Raw genomic sequence first — 21,003 nt, 5'->3', positions numbered from 1 at the left:
TTACAGGAAATCATACATGTGAACTTTTTCTCTTTTGGTGTATAACAATTTTTAAAGATTTATCTCTACTTAAACATCTCTGTCTCCAGCTTTAATTCTTCCTGTCAGCTGAATAATTTTCCACTCCTAACAGCTTGCCCCTTGTTTAAAACTTGGTCCATGTAAGTTGCACTATGCATTGAAAATGGATTAAATTTCATAAACAGGAGCCCGAAAAGCACTAAGAAGTTAACTTGCTGGTGATGGAAAATATATTAGTGACATAGTGCCTTCTTCCATCTGATAGTCCTCTAAATTTCCATAGTTCTTATGACCTTTGCCATCCAGTTTAGTACTTATCTATCCCCTGTTTTTTAACTTCCTGGTGGTTTCATGAAGGTCAGTCTCCTTCCTCATCCCAGCTAGATGAAAATGATTACACAGCAGCTTCTTCTTTGGCATACACTAGAGTATAGGTCAATAACTATCACATAGAATGTTTTAACGAAAACTGATGGTTAAAATGAAATTTTAAGTTTATAGGAAAACTTTAAAAAGGTTTTATCAAAATGAATATGACTCCACTGGTGTTTTGAGTTAGGCAGATATATGCTGTAACTATGAATTACAGAATTTTTGGCACATTAGAATATCAGACATTTTTTTACACCAACAAAGCCTGTTCTGTTGGTTCATTGTGACTGAAACTCACTCCATGGAAAAAGATACAAACATCAGTAATTAATGATTCTATGGAAAAATTCCATAGAAAATGCCATGAAAATCTATATGCAATTTTCATTTGCCAGGAGATAAGAGGCTAATAGAAGCCCAACATAAATTAATACAAATAGGAATAACTTTACTAAAGTATACAGTAAATTTTGGAAAATTTATGGAATATGCACAGTTGCTCTTTTTACTAGCAGTTTACTTTTCAGTGATATAGTTTCTGGTTATATATATTCCTTGTACCTTACATTTATTTAGTGCTTTCCTAAATACCAGATACTTTTATATACTTAAGCATGTTACCTCATTTATTCCTCCTTACCTATGAGGCAAAAAATATTATGACCTCCATCTTACTTTGATTCAGAAGAAACTGAAGCAAAAAGAAACTGATTTATTTACAATTAAATGATAGAACCACACTCGGAACCCAAGTAATCTGACTCAGGAGTCTGTGTACTCATTAATCATACTATTCTACAGATGTACACAACATACACATTGAAAAGGCACTTTCTTGATAGTCATTTCAGGCTGCTATAACAAAACACCATAGACTGGATGACTTAAACAAAAATCTCTCACAGTTCACCAGACTGAGAAATCCAACATCAAGGTACCAGCAGGTTCAATGTCTGGTCTTTTTCTTGTGTCCTCACATAGAAGGGATGAAGGATCTCTCTTGAACCTCTTTCATAATGACATGAATCCCATTGTGGCCCCAACCTGAGACTTCTTTTATAAAGGCATCAATTGCCTCCCAAATGCCCCACCTCCACATATCCTCATATCGAGGATTGAGTGTCAGCATCCTAACGTGGGAGAGGGGGACACATTCAGTCCGCAACATCCCCCCTCTCCTGCTGTCACAAAATTAGTGACAGTTGTTGAGAAATGCCCAGTTACAAAAGAAAGAGGAATTTATGATCCTCTGTTTCAAGGCCTTAAATTAATAGCTTCAATCCATCAGATTTGACATACTTTTTATTTATATTTCCTTTATCTTTCTTGAAACTCAAATTGTATGCCATCATACATAATTTTTTAAAAATCAATCTTAGTTTTAATTTACAGAGAAAAAAAGGAAAGTAATTTTTGAAATATCTAGTTCAGTATGTAAATGCTTTGGCATGTATGCACTTTACTGACATGATGAAGTAATTAAATGATTATATTTATGGAATCATCGGTGTTGGCAGTTATTGATGCAGCCTGATACATGTGTATTGTACCAGCGATATAACCAACAATGTGTGTAATTTTCTTAAATGGTGGGCAACTTTATGATAAAGTTCTGGGGAAAGAGTACAAAATTCCTCAATTCACATGGAACATATCTCTTCAATTCTATGATACGTCTTTTTTCACACTTTACCATCTCTGAAATGACCATCCATAATACATCAGTGGCATCTTACAGTTTCTGTCGGCAGAACAGCAGTCACATGTGTGTGCCTGAGCATGTGTGGACTCGTGTGAGACTTGCTGGCAAGACTGGGTAACTGCTACCTCTGAGCGTTTCAATCTGCAAACTCTTTAAAAGTCATTTTAGGAAAAACTTCTGTTGATATCTTCTAGTAAGATCAAGAAACTACCAGCATCAAAATTAGCAGAACAAGTATTAGTGACTTAGGAAAAAATACCTAAGAGGAGCACTTTTATAAGTGGTGGGACATTTTATTAAGAAATGCCATCACTAAAACTTTTCAAGACCCAGAGCCAATACTGTGTGAGAAAACATGAACACAAAGAATTTTAAGCAAAAAAGTGATTAAGATTATTATTCTGACTGGGAAAATAATGAAACTACTTTTTTCACTTGTAATTTACTTTTTATATATATCCATAAGTGATATATGATAAAAAAAATAAAATGCTAAGGAAGCTTTGTGTCAGTTTAATTGATAATTTTTTCCACAGTATAAATTAACAGTGTATTTTACAATTATTAGCTTTAGAATAGATGAAAAAAAATTTTGGTGGTATTGGGATATGAACTCAGGGCCACTTGCTGGGTAGGTGCTCTACCACTTGAACCATGCCCCCAGCCCTTTTTGCTTTACTTGTTTTTCAGATTTTTTTGGCCCAGACAGGCCTGTTTCTCAATCCTCTTACTTATGTCTCTGGTGTAGATGAAAAAAAAAAAAAAAGACTTTTAAAAGGCAGCATATATTGAGCTAGGAGTGGCCATACATACCTGTAAATCCAAATACTCGAGAAGCAGAAGTAGGAGCATTGAGGTTCTAGGCTGGCCTAGGGCAAAAAGGAAAAACCCTACCTAAAAAATAAAACTAAAAGCTAAAAGAACTAGGGGCTGTAGCTTTAGTAAGAAAGCAAGCCTGAGGCCCTGAGTTAAAAATCTCAGACCACCAAAATAATAATGTAACATATATTAAAACAGAACAATTTTCTTTTTTTTTGGTTTCCATATGTGAAACAGTGCTAGATTCTCCCATCCAAGTACTAAGCAGGCCTGACCCTACTTAGCTTCTGAGATCAGAGGAGATCAGCACATGCAGGGAGGTATGGTCTTAGAAAAGAGTGCTAAGTTCTAGGGTTAAGTAATAATAGTTTTTCATTGACGTGCAGATTTGGCACTAGACAATTGTTTTATGTAAGGAGCTATCCCTATACCAAAAATCCCTAATACCCCTAATGAATGCTGCCCCATTTATTGTAGCAATCAAAATGACTCCAGTAACTAAGGGCTTTCTCTCTCTCTCTCTCTCTCTCTCTCTCTCTCTCTCTCTCACACACACACACACACACACACACATTGAGAATCTGTTTTTAAAATGCTTATAGATAAGATATTCCCATTCCTCATCACTAGAGGGAGAAGTGGCCTTAAAATGATAATTTGATTCTTTGCCTTTGATGTTAAAGTTTAAGCTGTTCTAAAGAAAATATTTATGGCAATTATAAGATCACTGAAAGAATTCTGGCATGCCTTTCAACATAGATTTGGTATACTAATAAAAATGAATCATAATCTTTATTCTAGCTAGTCTATCACTGTTAACAAAATTAAATTTTTCACAACTTTCCCCAATCTTGAAGGAAAACCAGAGACAAGGTCCCTGACCCGAACAACCTCAAACCTATTTGTCTGGCTAAAGATACACATTTTGTTCCTAGTTTGTTTCTCGTTTATTATTGTTGTTTGCAGTCTTGGGGATTGAACCACAGTCTTGCACAAACCAAGGCAAATGCTCTTCCACTGAGCTATATATCGCCTAGTCCAAGACACATAACTTTGGAATCACCCAGTCCAAGACACATACTTCAGAATCTGGCTTCGAGTCCCAGTTCTGCTACTTACTAGCTGATTGGTTTGGGTAATCACTTCATTTCTCAGAATCACAGTGTCCTCATTATACAAAACAAATAAAACAAAACATAACCTGAAATAAAACATAACCTACAGGACTTCTATGAGGATAAAATGAAATACCTGTGAAAAATTTATCACAATGAGTTGTGATAAATAGAATGTGACTTGGTCATTTAAATTATTTTTATGCTAATCTTTACCTACATTAAATAGACATAGTGGTGGCGGTATAGAATCAATGTCAAATTCTGTTATGAAAATGTAACTATGTAGATGTTCAGAAATTTTTTAAAAATCCATGTAGAATAAAGCAATGAGTGAAAATTTTATGGAAGAAAACAGTTGAATTGGATCAAATAGAATATGATTTGTATAATCTGAAAAAGACATTAAACGTTAGGACAGAGTGGTAACACTTGTCTGCTATGTTATATTTCTTCTTTTATCTACAGTTAGACATACTGTATTTCTCAGTTTAAAAAACTTTACTTCTGGAACTAAAGTGCTTACCACATTCTTTGATACAATATCACATTACAGACATTGTAAAATACCTTTAAAACTATGAAATTTATGTTGCTAATACCTAATTTTAAGCAGACTTATTTGCTCTAAAGTCACACTCACAGTGAAGTACAGGGAATATGGACTGCAAACCAAGTTTGTGGCTTTTTTTTCAGTTTTGGTGGGCCTGGAGTTTGAACTCAAAGCCTCTAATTTGCAAAGCAGGTTCTCCACCACTTGAGCCATACTTCTAGTCCACTTTTGCTTTGGTTATTTTGGAGAGAGGGTCTTGTGAACTATTTTCCTGGGCTGGCCTAGAACTGCAATCCTCCTGATCTTAGTTTCCCAAGTAACTAAGATTATTTACAGATGTGAGCCACAGGCACCTAGCCAAACAACCAAGTTTTTGTAACCTCAAGATCTTTGCTTATAATGGATTAACAATTCAGTTCACCAATATTACAACAAGACTAGAACACAGCCACTATTTGCAATAGCATTCCAACTGAACATTTAGGATGTCAATAAATGTGAGAACTAGATATGTAAAAGACACTCTCTGTTCTGATAAGAGTTTATAATTTAGTTTTTCTAAAAGACCTAAATACAAATAAATAGGAGAAATTTCCTGGGGAAATGATTCTGGAAAAACAAGGTATTAAAATATAGATTATACATTACAACTGCTATGTTTTTGAGAATCATAAGGCCATAAATAAGCAGGCCTCTTCTTGCCTCATATACTTAGAGTCCAATGCTTATTTTGTAATTACTTAGAACATTTCCATTATTGCTAATAAAATTGGAAGATTCAGAAAACTGGCTAGAGAGTAAACTCAGAGAAGTTTAGCCATTACATTTGATGGCCGACTACAACAGCACCTAGCCTACCATGCCCCTGTTTTTTAGAATGATCTGAACATAACTCTGAGTCATAATGCTCTAAGTGAAGTTGGAGTTTGGTGAAGAAGATTGAAAATGAAGCATTAAGTGCTCATTATAAGTAGTCATTCTATTGACTAATCTCCAATAAATATGCACTCCTTACATTTCTTAGTGATATTGATTCTTTACATCTCTGTAGCAAAATTCCACAAGAATATGAAAATATATAAACTGCTTAGGTCCATTCTGTTCTTCTGAGAGAACATACAGCCAAGCAATTTAGTCTAGTTGGCAGGAAACATTTATAATCGAATGGGATCTGGAGACCCTCTACTGTCTTTATAAACACATGGCATAAAAGCCATAATTTAGGAATAATTTTCAGCTAAGGTCAAGATACCTATTCTTATATAGACCTTTAGGTATGTTTTATGGCAAAATTAGCTACAAACTGCTGCAAAATGGTACAAGGTGTCTTAGCTTAAGATGAGAAACCCTAATTGAATACAGCCTACATACCTACATCTTGTGTAATACATTTCTATATGTTGAGCTTCTACTTCCTGGTCTATTGAATGAGGATAGTGAAACTATGGAATTACATAATAACAGCATACATCAAACTCCTTATCTAATGACTTAAAAAATTATCAAGACAGCAAGCAGTATGTGCTTGACACAGAACTGGATATTGCTTATTTTTTGTGGTGCTGGAGATTGAACCTAGGGTCTTGGGCGTGCTATGCATTTATTCCATGATTGAGCTGTATCTCCAGGCCTTAATGTCTGAAGTTCAAATTGTGACTCCATGGGATGTTCCTTTGTGATTAATAGCATGGATGTCTTATTTTGGGTTTTCTTTTTAATACTGAAAGTTTAATTCAGGAAACTGAATCAGTTGGAGATGAAGCAGGAGCAGCAAGAGTTTAGGGCAATGGTTCCCACATCACCTAAAGCATGAGTAAACGTTGTTGCTAGGCCTCACATCCACATGTGTTTCAATAGATCAGGAATATGGTCTGAAAATCTGCATTATAATGTGATCCAGATGGTGCTAGTCTGGAGACCACCTCTGTGATCCACTGCTTTAGGGTAATAGACAGGAGATTAGAGCTTAAGAAGTAAGAGTATCCTATGGGCATTTTAATGTTCAGAAATGGAAAGGGAAGCTCAAGCAGACTCTTGGCAGTGCCCTAGGGAAATAATCTTTTGAGCACGTCAATACTTTACTTAGCAAACTTCATACATACTTCTTAGTTTGTAAGTTAAAAGAACCTTTAGAAAGATCAATTTTGGGCTGGAAGTGTGGCTCAAGTGGTGGAATGCTTGCCTAGCAAGCATGAAGTCCTCAGTTCAAATTCTAGTGCCACCAAAAAAAAGGAGTGGCTCAGGTGGTACAACATGAGACCCTGGGTTTAAACACCTGAGTTCTAACAACAGCAACAAAAAAAATCGATTTTGATCTAGAGTTGAAGAATCTTTTTTTTTTTTTTGACAGTACTAAGATTTGAACTCAGGGCCGCACACTCTACCAGTTGAGTCACGTTCCCACTCCTTTTTGCTTTGCTTTATTTATTTTTCAGATAAGGTCTTGAATTGCTTGGCCTGGCCAGCCTGGACTACAATCTTCCTACTTACGCTTCCAGAATATCTGGGATCACAGGTACGCACCACCATGCCAGCTTTTGAGATGAAGTGCAGTCTCGCTTACTATTTGCCCAGACGGGCCTCCAACCATAATCTTCACGTCTTGAGTAGCTGGAAATACAGGTGTGAGTCACTGTGCCCAGCACTGAAGAATAATTTTTAAAAGTTCATATAGTACGTACAGTTCCTTTGGTGTCTTTCACGTAACATGTTTTTAAAACTTATCCATGTTGTTCCTTCTTACTGTTGAATGATGTCCCATTGTATGAACAAACTATACATTGTTAATCCATTCACTTGTTGGTGGACATTTGTTTCTGGTTTATATCTATTATGCATAAAGCTGCTATGAATTTTTTGTGCTGTATACAAATTATACCTTAATAAAGAAATGATAATACCAAAAATCTATTAACATCTTTGAACACTTTAGATGGGCAAAGAGTAATCAATAGGTGCCAAGCCTTATATCACTAAGGCAAATTCCATTCGTCTAGACCAGAAGAGGTAATATATGGAGGCACATGTACTGAGAGCCTCCTATACGCCAGGCCCTTTGGAAAATGGTTGGGATGTTCTAAGGTGGCAAACTTCAAATCGACTCAACTTGACAAAACTGGAAAAGGACTAGATATTCCCTCACTTGAGTTGTTCAGATTATACATGATTCTCAAGCTTGGCTGCACCTTAGGATCTAATTGAATTGGTTTGGGATAGATCTGGATATTTTATTTTTTCAAAGTTTGCAGCTATAATATACAGGTGTGAGAAACATTAAGCTAGGTGCTTGGCTGCACCTTAGGATCTAACTGAATTGGTTTGGGATAGATCTGGGTATTTTATTTTTTCAAAGTTTGCAGCTATAATATACAGGTGTGAGAAACATTAAGCTAGATGACTACTTTTCTGAATGTAAATTAAATGAGAAGTTATCGATTACATGTTATGCCAGGCATTGTACTAGTATTTTCATTCTAACTTCTTTTATTGTAACTATGGTAATACTTGGAATTTTTTAGCAGTATCAAGCACACAGAAAGTTTCAAATGTATGCTGTTGCTATCCTCTGTACAACCTTATAATGCATTCTCCAAATGCATCCTGGACCATTAGCTTATTATAACGCAGTTACTGGGCTGGCTAGATGGCTCAAGTGGTAGAATGCCTGCCTACCAAGTATGAAGCCCTGAGTTCAAACCCCACTGCTGCCAAAAAAAAAAAAAATCTTACAATGCAGATAATATCTCTTCTTCTGCACATTATGGATAAGAAAACTGAGGCTCTGAGACATAGGGATTTTTTTTTGGCCAATGTTCTATGTGCTAATTCTAAAAAAGTGATTTAATCCCAATTTAAAACAAGTGTATTCCCTTGTCCATCAAGCCATTTCTAAGCCATCAATTTATAAAAATTAGTAGCTTATCTAAGTGACTCATTTCATTCTTAAGTAACCCATGTCCTCCTGCCTGTTCTCAAGTAAATTGCCTTTTTAAAAAGTAGATTCAAAAAGTAGACATGCACATTTGTCCTAATGTGGTTTGGTGGAAACTTTTCTGTAGGTCTTGAGAACTTGAGGCTAGAGGAAATGGATTCAGGTATCTCTCAATGGATAAAAGTAGCCCTTCAGAGCTCAAACGAAGCACCTAAACATGGAGAAAGTACTGTTCCCAAGTAAAATACATCCCACACTATTAATGGATAAAGAGGTGCATCTGTCACTTCTATGTACAGTCTAAGATTCATAGTAACACTGAGGAAGGAAAGTTGGCCCTCAGGGAAATGGTCCTGATCATCTGTCACCTCCTCCTTGCCAGATTTGAATTTGACTATACTTGTTGAAGAAGAGCAAACAGTGATCAACAAAAGTCAAGGTACAAGCATCATAGGCATGGCATTCCCTCCAGTGAGTGAGTTCATCCAGAGCAAGGACAAAAAAAAAAAAAAAAATCAATACTATCCTATTTAATCTGTATTACTATTTAATATTATCCTAATTCTAGCCTACTTAATGTTTATGTTTTTTATCTTTTATTCATATGTACATACAATGTTTTGAGTCTTTTCTATCCTATTTAATCTTTACAATAATATCCATAATCAATAATTAGTTAAGATTGCCACAATTATAAGACCACATTAATTTTCAAAAAGAAAGTATGCTCCTTCAAGTGGTAAGCATTTGTTGAGTTGGCTTGGTACAATGCTAGACTCAGACCATTTTCCCTTTCAGTTGCTAGCCACTTGTTAAAATATGGAGCCCATATAACATGTACAAAATGGTATGTTTAATGACTGAATTACTGTATTTTCTAAGTATATGTGTATCTGTAAAACTAAAAAAGCCATTTTATTTTAGAAAAACAGGAATCTATGGATCTTAGTTATAAATTTAAATATCCAATATAACCATGGGTGTCAATTTAGGACCCAAGTCTATCCTACCTATATCCAGAAATATAGGGCATTTTGTACACAGTACAATTTGCAAACGACTCAGTACATCTTAATAAAGTTCATTAAAGCTATTTTACACTCTTCTTATCCACTAGCCTCTGGCTATACTTTTCCTGCCTTGAATTTTGACCAGGTAATCCTGAAGAGTCCCAAAATAAATTCATGGGGTGAAAATTACATGTTTAATTTTTACAAATATTTTATATACTTTGAGATATTTACCAGCAAGTATAAGTCATGCTGGTTTATGTAATTACTAGTAGCTATGTTAAATGATGAAAAATGGGGGAAATTAATTTCATTAATACATTTAATCCCATGTCAAAAATATTTTCAATATGCAATCAATATGAAAATTTGAAATATTTTATATTACTTTCCATATTAACTCTGAAATCCAATCTGTATTTCATACGTATAGCAGATTTCATTTCAGAGCAGTCACAATTCAAGTTCTCAATAGCAACTGGTGGCTAAAGGCTACTCTTGTTTTGGACAACACATGTCTAGAATATAACTTCCAATCTCCGGTGTAGTAGTAACATCAAAATGTACAAAAAAAAATTACATAAAAGGTGATCCAAAATTAAGTAGTATGTTATGTCAGGTGAAAGATTAAACAGTAAAATATTTGGACATTTTCTAATCACTAAAATGAGAAATTTTGTTCTTTACAAATGGCTTTGCAAATCTTTTTTACATCATTTTTACACATGCCTTTAAAAAAAAATCCACATGCCTTTTTAAGGCAAGGTAACAAAACTTTCCCATTACCTCTGGGCATTAGTTTTTGTTTTGTTTTGTGTTTTTGTTTTTCTTATCCCCCATCTGAGCTGTTCACTCCGTCATTCAATATTTATCTGCTGACAACTATGTGCTAAACATTATCTTAAATGCAGTGAGGGATGTAAACTATACTCTAGCCCTACTTTCACAATATTCTACTCTAACAACACGCTACTATACCCTTACAGTTTCTAAACTGTAAGAGAAGGAAAAGGGTGAAAATGTGAAAAATATACTTCTGTATTTTACTAAGTCACTCTATCAATTACTTGTTTACGTATCAGTCCTTCCCCAATCTAGAAAGGAATAGAATTTATCTACTTATTCTTTTTCTCTTCCCAGGGCCTAACAGAATGCCTTAATGAATATTTGCATAATTCACTATAATAGTTATGTGTCATTTCCTACAAAGTATACACACACACAAAATTATCTCTCACAGAGAAACAAGAAAGGCTACAAGGCAGAGGAGTTACTAGAACAGGCCTTAAATAATCTGACAGAAGAGGGTGGTGAGGCAGTTTGTAGAAAACAATGAGTAACTTTTTCACAGATGAGACAGTATGGGACTAAAACAGCACATTACATGACAGACACTCCCTAAAAATTTTGTTTGTTAACTTCCCATGTTTGAGTGAAAGGAATAAAAGGAATAGCCTGAGTGACCTGAGGATATAATTTATGGAGAGAAAAATGGAGGATTTAAGGACGTGAAGGGGTGGTGGTGCTGAACAATATGAAAAGAACTGATTTTTTTTTTTTTGTGGAACTGGGGTTTGAACTCAGGGTTTCATGCTTCCAAAAACTGACATCTTAAGCAGTTGGAAATGTTAACATTTTAAAGCAAAACAATGGCAGAAATAACTACTCTCCCTACCTTGGGAGGTTCAGTATTGTGCTGTTTTCATACCTTTGGAATAAGGTCTAATGTGTCCATTTAAGAAATTTAGTAATTCCATAATTTGTCATTAACTGAACAATTGCATTCAAGTATGTTTATGGGCAGGTGAAAAGGAACAAATCTAGCAGTGTGACATACTTTTATTTTACCATGATGCATATAAAGGAAGACAAATATGCCAATGGTACACTTCTAATTTCACAGAGTAATACCACAAGCATTTATGCAATTTAGGAAGAGACACATCAATTTCTAAGTTGTTACCAGAGCAAATTATCAAAGCAATCAAGCCACACTTTTTTGTAATTATTTTTCCACAAAGAAAATAATTTTACACGTCTGATAAAGACCAAGTCATCCAAACTATATTTCTAAGAATACAGTTTAACAGAAATAAGAACAAGTTGAAAACTGTTAGGAATACTCACTTAAGTTTCAATACTGTACAGGAAAGACTGTTACTCCAAATGTTCCTAAATGAAAGCAAACAGCTAAATGTTTCCAGTAAAAAGAAATAGAAAACAACAATATTTTACTAAATTCTGGAGAAATAATAAGGGCACAATATTAATCTTTCACATCAGGTCATACATAAAGAGAAAGCATCAAAATCTGCACTGTTAAGAGCCAAAATAAGCTCAAAGCCTGCTTTTGCATGTTTCTGAACTTTTTTTTTTTCTTTAAAAAATAGAAGGGGGAAGAGTGGGAGAAAGGGACCTTGGCAATGCTCAGGGGAGGTTGGCACAGCAAACAGCAGTCAACATTAAAATATAACCAGTGGTGCAGAAGAGTAATGGAGTAGCATAAATTACACAGAAAAACTGGCCCACTGCTGTATTCCCTTGACATCACTAATGCTTAGTAAGTGTCCACAGACCTCCTGCCTGTACACTGCCCCATGCAGAACAGGATGAGTACAATGCACTCCTAGACAAAGCCAGAAATCCAGGTGTTAGTAAACAAATCCAAAGGCTGAGGAAAACAGGATCCAAGCAGTGTAAAGACAGTACAATCCACAGCATCATTTGCTTTGCTTAGAAGTGTTGTGAAACACGGTCACAGCATGTGACATTACTACAGAACAGCGTGGAGGCCATGTGAAGTGGAGAAGGATGTCAACAGTCTCAGTCTTGAGGTTGCGAGAACTGACTATCCAGAGAACAGAGTGCAGAAAAGCCAGGAGGGGTGGGGAGGGGTTTGGAAGCATACCCATTGTCCTTGCTCGAGCACTGGTTCAGTAGTAGGTGGGAAGGGGCCTTGTACAGCCGTATCTCAGTATTCCAGTCTGGCCAAGGTTAACCAGACTGGAACCCAAAGGGCCTAGGGATCTCCACAGGCTCCCTTATAGGACGACGTCTGGGTCTACGGATTCCTTCACGTAACAGGTAGTACTGCAGTGGATTTGGCCACAGGTCCTCTTTGATAATCTCGGCAATTCTGTCAGACTCTGGAAGGCTGTGGTCTGCAAACCAAGTAAAGAAGCTGCAGATGAGGTCTTGATTTCTGCGAATGAAGGACTGGGGTTCGTGTCCCCGGCGCCATATGATTGGGGTGGAAAGAGACACCACTCGGCCGGAGGATCTGACCTCATATTCCTTGACAATCATCTTGTTTCTGAAGAACGGGTTTCTTCGAAAGAAGAACTTGAACTTGCAGCCAGTTCTAGGGTGTCTCAGTTCTTTCACCTCCAAATTGGTTATGTACCTCAACATCTCTGCATCCTGGCCCCTGATCATGGCGGACAACTGGGGGTGGTTCCGAAAGGCAGTCATCCAGAATCCCGGGATATTCTGGATGATGTAGTTCCTCCGCTCCAGGTAGTGCCGACGCATTCGCCCAAACTTCTGCTCCAGCTGTTGGAAGGCCCTGTCGGCCTGAGCATTCACAGTGTCCAGCTCCAGCTGGATGGCCTCCAGAGGGTTCATGCGGAGGTCCACGTTCAGGGCCCAGGGCCCTGCGTCCTCCACCTCCTCCACTGCTCTCCTTTCCTCCACCACCTGCATTGCTTCACCTGCCGCCCTGAGCTCCCCCTCTATCGTCTCCTGCACCTCGGGCCTCTCTTCCTCCACTGCCACAGAGAAGATGGCGCACTTTTCAGCCTTCACCTCCTCGACCGGAACCTGAGACCCCGGCCTCTCGGCACCACGGGTTTCCAGGGCCTCCTCCCCAGCCCGAAAGCCGTTTTTCGGGCTGATGTCCGCTGCCGCAGACACAGAAGCTGCTCCAGGGCCCTCGGTGGGGGGCGGGGTCGCCTCCTGCAGAGCTGCGGTCGCTGGGATCTGGCGGAGATGACCACAGTCCGGGGGACCCCGCCGTACACCCGCCTCCTCCGAAAGCCGGGGAAGCGGGAGCGCAACGGTCTCCAAGCATCCCTCACCCGACTCCGCCATCATCTGTGCCACCTCTGTTTGGACGCGGTCTGGAGTGACGAGGCCGCGGGATTCGGGAAAAGGTGTCCTCTCGACCCCCTCCAGGCCACTCATGTTGGCTAGCAGAGCCAACGCAGATTAAGGTCTGTTTTCCTCAGAGTTTGCGCTCCCGGCAAAGCGCTGCCGGCGCCACCCACCCTCTTGTTTCGCCTGCGTTGCCAGGGCCGTGACGTCAGGCCGTGACGTCAGGCCGTGGATTCACGGTATCGCGAGAACTCGCTGCATTCGGGATTGGTTGCCTCGCTGCCGGCTGGTCCCGCGTGTTTCCGGCTTCTGCGTGCGACTTTAAACTGTGGACATGATGATTTTATTTACATAAACAAATGTCGGTCGTTCTCAGACATTGAAGGCAATGTCGACCCTCCTGACAGTGCTCCCGGAAATTGTCCCCAGCAAGTTATCTGTAGCAATTATAGGGATCCCTTACACTGCCTGCTGACCAGTGTCTGAATACAAATGTTTTTTCTGGTTTTCAGTTTTTGAGACATGAAGGTTAATTTATTCCTGATGGCTCCAATAACTAGGAGGAAAAAAAAATCTCTTATTTTTAACTAAAATAAATGGCTAAATATTTCCCTTTCCTTAAATAGAAGCGACATTGGTTAAAAATACCTATGGGGCGTGGAGACTGTCAAGGGAGGCTTGAGGCAAGGAGGAGTGCGAGTTCGAGACCAGCCTAGGCTACATAGTAAGCCTTTGTCTCAACAAAACAAAATAAAAATCATTTAGTCCCTAAACACTACTAGGAGAAAAGACAGCAGCCTCTATCATCACAGTGATGCGTATTATTCATTGCTAGTTCTCAATTTCTAATCCTTACCAAAGTTTGTGTTCCATAATATCCATAGGAATTCAGCCAAGAACAGTTTGCTAAATTTTATTCCATGCCCACTTACTACAATAAAAAGAAACTGATAGCTATTTCCAGTCCCACAAACTATTAGTTTATTAAGTGTTTCATTCTGTAAAGTAGAAAAGTTTGGCTCCAATAAAATGCCTATCCATGACAATCAGCTCATAGAGTTCATTTTAGAGGGTTGTCATTATCTTTTTGCTTACTTTAGTTTGCTAGGTTATTGTTACTGCATTCAGGTTCTGAAGCTTACCCCACTCTAGGGAAACCAGTGCTGAAAAGGAGTGTTGGGAAGATGGTAGCATTCTGGAAAAGGACAGACATTAATGATTCAAGTACCACCTACCAAGTCTTTGGGAGTAGTAGGGAGACATTTATGATATTAGTCCTAGCAGAAACCAGCATTGCCTAGGAACTTGAGTCAGGCAATCTGGTGTTTTGATGCCACCAGACCTGATAATTTCCTAGTAATGGCCTGTTCTTATTTTGAGGTCAAGACCACCAGAATGCAGATTGAAGGCTATTGGGATTGACAAAGTGACAATGATAAAGTAAGATAGAGTCACTGATGGTAACAACCTGGTACAATATAAGTTAAACTAGTGTTATCAAAAGAAATATCAGTGGGGAACACCCATTATTTAATGATGGAAATCCAATTAAAATATATAACCCATTTACCTTTGAAGTAGTCAACAATGCTGTAGAATGCAACATGTAGTTGACTCAGGTGTAAAAGAGGTAAACTTTTCTTTCTGCAGGATTGACCTGTGTCATAGGCTGATGATTCCCCAGATGTCCATGTTCTAATCCTCAGAACCCATTATGAACCCATTATGCCTCAAATTGTTTCTAACAGCAGCCCCTTTTTTCCATGAGATCCTACACGGCAGCTATGATTGTTCACTGCTTGAGTCTCTTTGGCAGAAATACCCTTACACAATACACAAAAAGACAAAATTAAAACCCAAACATACCATCAAAAATATTAGAAAAAGCTACAAGAGGATAAGGTCATGGTTGTGTTTACCTGTTTACTTAGTGCCTCCCACACTGCAACGTATTCAATAGATCATTAAACTGTTAAATAAAAGAGCAAATGAACAAAATAAAGTTCTCCTACTTGCAACTTGATGCTTAACATGTATGGTCACCTTGCTATCTTACCTGTCTGCCATTAGCAAACCAGAGGGCTGCTATATATAAAAAAACAAGATCCTGGTAAGGAGAATGAATTTCTATGTATGCATCAAAGCTTCTAAAACCATACAATTTTGTTTTACAAATAATTTACATTTGTGTGGTCACACAGTATGACAAACGAAGTTTGAAAGATCAACATATTTGGAGGAGTTTATAAACCAAAGCCTCAGACTGTTGCAATGGTCTGGTCTCAGGTACACTGTAGTAGTTGCCAAGAACTTTGTCTCCTGTGCTTGAAGAATGAAAGTTGGACAGCAGGGTAAGCAAAACAGCAGTTTTATTTAAGCAGAGAGGGAAAAGCTCCCATATACAGAAAGACTGAGCCCCGGAAGCTGTTTGTCTAGTGGTTTTCATAAGGATTTTATTTCCTGGTTGGAAGGAAGCTGGTTGTGTCTCTGTGCTATTGGTCCATTTAGGGAATGTATGTCATCACCAGACAATGTGTTCCATGGGGACACTATGTATTGCCCCTTTTTCCCTTCCCGATGGGTGAGATTCGGTGTAGCAGGCCAGCATCCTATCAAGGCTCATGTACCATTCGTATGTCTCAGTACTTTCAAGATTCCTCAGACTCCCACATCTGTTTATCTCATCTCTGTATCCTTGGTAAGTTTCCATCCAGTTCACCCTGTTCTGCCTGACCGTTTTCTGTCTCCTAACCTCCAGTCTAAAAACTACCAAAATTTTGGATTCTTCTCCCCCTTTTAGACAAGCCAACTGATTCCAGGCCTTACTTTATTTCTCTCTGTGATAAATGTATGTAAATCCTATGATAAATGGCTGAAATTATTTTTCATACAGATAAGTCTGAATGATAGAACTTTCCACAAGGCCTGCTTCTTTTTAATTGCCATGAAATGATCTTCTGTCTTGAAACTGGAATAATTTAATTTAGCCTACCATGGAGACTTTTATTACTCCAGTATGCCTTCTATTTTTTTAAGCAGAAAAAGTGTGCCAAGCTTTGATCATTCCTAGAAAATACAGCTCCATTGTCATGTTCACCATTATAATAGCTATGCAAGTAGTTAGTGTTCTTACTGATAATTTTAAAAAAGCCTCCAGTTACAAATGTTGTATGAAAATGTAATCAGGGCTCTGCTGAATGTAATTTTCCCAGATAGTTTTGAAATGTTGTGAAGGAATTCTGCCTTCTCTTCAACATTTGAAAAGCTGTGCAATGGAATATTTGTATTTGATTGACTTATTTAGAGAAGAAGATAAACTTAAAATTCTTTTAATTTTAACTAACTGGAAATCACATTAGATTGTGACTGGTAATAGAGACCTCAGGTTATGATTCCTTTTGAACAAGTGCTCAAGAGAAGGGCCAATGAAAGGCAGACTGGACTAGATTGCAATCTCCCATTTTGTTTCCTGCATAGCTGGGATGACAGGTGAGATGGGTTCTGGCAAACCTTTGGGTCTGGCAAACCTTTTGTACAGGCTGGCTTCCAGTTGAGATCCTGATCCTCCCAATCTCCATCTCCAGAGCAGCTGGTATTATAGACTTAGCCATGGCATCCAGCAGGCAAGGATTTTAAAGGGAAAAGGAAGTATATATACGCTATGCCATATCTTTTTTAAAAGAAAGAATCTTTACTTGAAAGGAGGAACTCTCTGGAATTTCAACCTGCACCAAGACTCAAATGCTCAAGGAGTTATTTTACCATGCAGGAAAAAAACTCAAGTGTTTATTTGGCACAGAAAATTGTGCTTATTATTATCTGTGTGGGTTTTTCTCTATCTTTTTGATCAGAAAGTCTTGGGTGTCACTCATACATGACACAAGCAGTCTTGTTATTTGAGACATTCTCTCTGTAGGCAGATGCTGCCCATTCTCTAAGACCCATCACAAACCTGACTTACCTTAGAATGTACTAGGCATTTCACATATGCATTAAATTGTCAAATTTTATGAAAGAAGAATTAGTAATGCTAAGAGATTTAGCTAAATTAACCAAGATCATATGTACAGTAATTGATAAATTTCTTCTCTCTTGTCCTGGTTACAGCTTTCCTAACTACCTTACAATTCAAACTCCGTTCCCAGAAAACCACCCTACAACTCAAACTTCATTCCCAGAATTTCTACAACTCTTTTATGAACTGTCTCATGCAACTTAGCACTTGCTAAATTCCCTTAGTGACTCTGGTTGCTTCATACATGTTAGTCTCATCATCTCAGCACTTCAACCTCATTCCATTGGCTAGGAACCCAGCTGCTACTGCTTTTGCATTTACTCAGTATAGCATGGGGCATGGGTTTCGGTAGATTTTCATGATATTTGATGTGGCTAAAGTAAACATTTTTTACATTTGCCAACAAGGTTTTTTTTTTCATTTTTTTTGTTTTTATTTTTATTATTATATTATACTGGGGGTATATTGTGACATTTACAAAAGTGCTAACAATATATTAAATTCATCCACTCCATCATTGTCCTTTATTCCCTTCCCTCCTCCCTTAGAATAGTTTCAACTCATTGTTCCATTTTCATACACGAGTACATAGTATTTCCACCATATTCCCCTTCCTTCACCCTTGCCTTATATCCCCCCCCTCCCACTGGTACCAACATCCAGACACCTTAGTATTTAACTTTGAAAGAGGAATAACGTGTTGTGCTTCATATATTATCCTTTGCCCTTTGGTATATGACAGACATTTGGCAAATGGAAATAAGCCCCGCTGCCCAAAAGATAGTCAAATATTTCCTAGTATGGTTCTATGGGAAGACATCCTCAAAAAAATATTAAGTCATTCTCCACCATATCAAGAAATCATACACTCTTCTAGAATGGTTTTTCAGGAAGGCAAAGATTTTAGGAGAGGTTTGGACACTTTCTTTTGCAGAAAGATTTTTTTGTTATAATTAATGATAGCTGTTACTTATTTACTGCTTCTGGTGTTATAAACACCATCCCATGTAGCCTATCATTTAGTTCTTATAAGAATCCTGTGAAGTAATGGTATTATAATTATCACTTTATTTTCTATGGAACTGAGGCAAATAGAGAGACACCCAAAATGACATAGAAAATGATAGGAGGATGATTTGATTCAAAAATCTGTGAACAAAGGTGTGAAGTCACTTTCTTAAAAAAAGAAAAGAAGCATAAAACTTTACTTAATGTTAAATTGGTAAACATTTCTCCTTCCTCCCCTTTCCACAAGCATATTAATATTTGTTAGGAAAATGTCCAAGTACTCTATTTTTATTTAGTGGGGAAAAAGTTATGTCCATTACCTCAAATTCAGTATTTTCTCAACTCTATCAGACTGAATGCCACTTTTAATAACAGATATTTCTAAAACAGTATTTACTTTCTTGAAATGAAATTTGTAGATAATATAACCTGCTTATGTACAAATAGAAAACCTCAATATAATGATTTAACTCTATAAAAGAGAAATAAAAGTAATTTATAGTAGTATTGATCTTAGTGTAAGGTTTTAACATGCCTCAGTATGAGAAACAGCAAAGTAGAAAGTTATGCAGGTTATTAGAGTCGATATGGATGGAGAGTGACACAGGTATATATTACATGTGTCAAATACCTTGATTTGAGGTATTTTAAAGTGGTAATTCTGTCTTTGTTAAATTCTAGGAAATAAAAATAACACGTTCCCCTTGATTATAGTAGTATTGTGTTTCTTCCCAACTAAGAAATACATTTTCACTTTTAATATTTGCTAAGTATGGTATTCCCACTCCCTCTCACTAGAGGGAGCAACTGGTCTTTAAGAAGGCAGTATGTCTAGCCTATGATGGAAGAGCTGTGGAATAGTCTTTCACTATAAATTAAATACTCTTTCGAATTAAATTGAATCATAATCTGTTATTCCTACTAGGCTATAATTTTTATAAAGTAGTTTTCTCAGACACACTTAGGTTTATGATGACTTTCAATAATAAAGTCAGGCCAAAGTATCCCATTTGGGTTTGTCAACTCTGACAAGGTCCTGACCTGGTTGGAGTTCTAGCTCCACTACTCACTCTAGCTGTTTGAGCTGGTCTCTGAGCTACAGTTTTTCCACAGGTAAAATAAAAATTATAATACATATTTTACAGGCCTATCATGAAGATGAAATAAGATATATGTAAAGTATTTAGCATTGTGAGCTTTCAATAAATAGAAGAAGGCAATACTACTTTTTTTTTTTTAAGCTTACATACATTAAAATTAAATTAAAGGGCTGGGGTCATGGATCAAGTGGTAGAACACTTGTCTAGCAAGCTCAAAGGCCTGAGTTCAAACCGCAGTGCTGTCAAAAAAAAAATTAAGTTGTTGTACAAGGTGTAATTGAACACTAAATTCCTTATTTTCTGTACATAATTAAGTGCAAAGGAGTTTGGATGAGAGAGGGCAATGAAAGTTTCATGGAGGAAATGAGGGTTAAATTCTACTATGGGTAAGAGTTGAGAAAGAGGAGGGCATGAGAACATAGTAATACTTGTCCTGTACTTCTGCTATGTCAACATGCATTTTACACCTGCATTGTCTAATGTATTAAGCACTAGTCACATGTGAATACTTTTATCTAAATTAATCAAATTCAATAAAATGAAAATTTCAGCTCATCGGTCATACTGACTTCATTAAAAGTTCACAGTAGCAGCATCTGGCTATGGCTGCTATATGACCATACACTATTTCATCTTTGCAGAGAGCTTGAGTGGACAATGTGATAAAGTGCTTTATGAGAAAAACAAGTTTTTGAAATCCATCCTTTTAGTTAGCATTTTTGAGCAAAAATTATGTGTGTTTGCAATTAAAAGATAGTCTAACTAGAAGCATTTATCTACCTACTCACAAACTATCAAAAAGATAATCCAAAACTGGGTGCTGGTGGCTCACACCTGTAATCCTAGCTACTCAGGAGGTAGTGATCAGAAGGATTGAGGTTCAAAGCCAGCCCTGGCTAATAGTTCACAAGACTCTATCTTGAAAAAAACCCATCACAAAAAAAGGCTGGTGGAGTGACTTGAGATGTAGGCCCTGAGTTTAAACTCCAGCACTGCAAAAATAAATAAATAAGATAATCCAAATTTTATGTACCTTCACTATGAAACTTATGGGCTTAAAATAAATTACTAAAATGTCTGAACCATTACCCTTCAGAGAGAAGAATGAAGTAAAATGCAGCAGATTCATTGTTAGTTGAAAATTGTATATGATTATATCAGTAACTTAATCAAGAAAATGTATAGCTGGAAAATATTGTATGTGAAACAATTAATGAAAATAGTTGCAAAGTTTTTTTGCTTGTTTGTATTTTTAGAAAAAGAAA

At 37.2% G+C, this 21,003-nt stretch overlaps 1 protein-coding gene across 1 annotated transcript; it reads right to left on the bottom strand.

Annotated features, from left to right (window-relative positions):
* Positions 1–11,344: 11,344 nt before the first annotated feature.
* Positions 11,345–13,832, bottom strand: Tspyl1 (TSPY like 1). Its single transcript, XM_020176019.2, has one exon. It carries the CDS (start codon positions 13,703–13,705, stop codon positions 12,518–12,520), a length of 1,188 nt encoding a protein of 395 aa, XP_020031608.2. The 5' UTR covers positions 13,706–13,832; the 3' UTR covers positions 11,345–12,517.
* Between the last annotated feature and the right edge of the window lie 7,171 nt (positions 13,833–21,003).

The sequence above is a fragment of the Castor canadensis genome, chromosome 1 (genome assembly GCF_047511655.1).
Source record: "Castor canadensis chromosome 1, mCasCan1.hap1v2, whole genome shotgun sequence".
Classification (NCBI taxonomy): domain Eukaryota; kingdom Metazoa; phylum Chordata; class Mammalia; order Rodentia; family Castoridae; genus Castor; species Castor canadensis.
This window is presented reverse-complemented; position numbering and strand designations above follow the sequence as displayed.

Coding starts and splice junctions, on each gene's coding strand:
- Tspyl1 (XM_020176019.2), bottom strand. CDS start 13,705: ATGAGTGGCCTGGAGGGGGTCGAGAGGACACCTTTTCCCGAATCCCGC.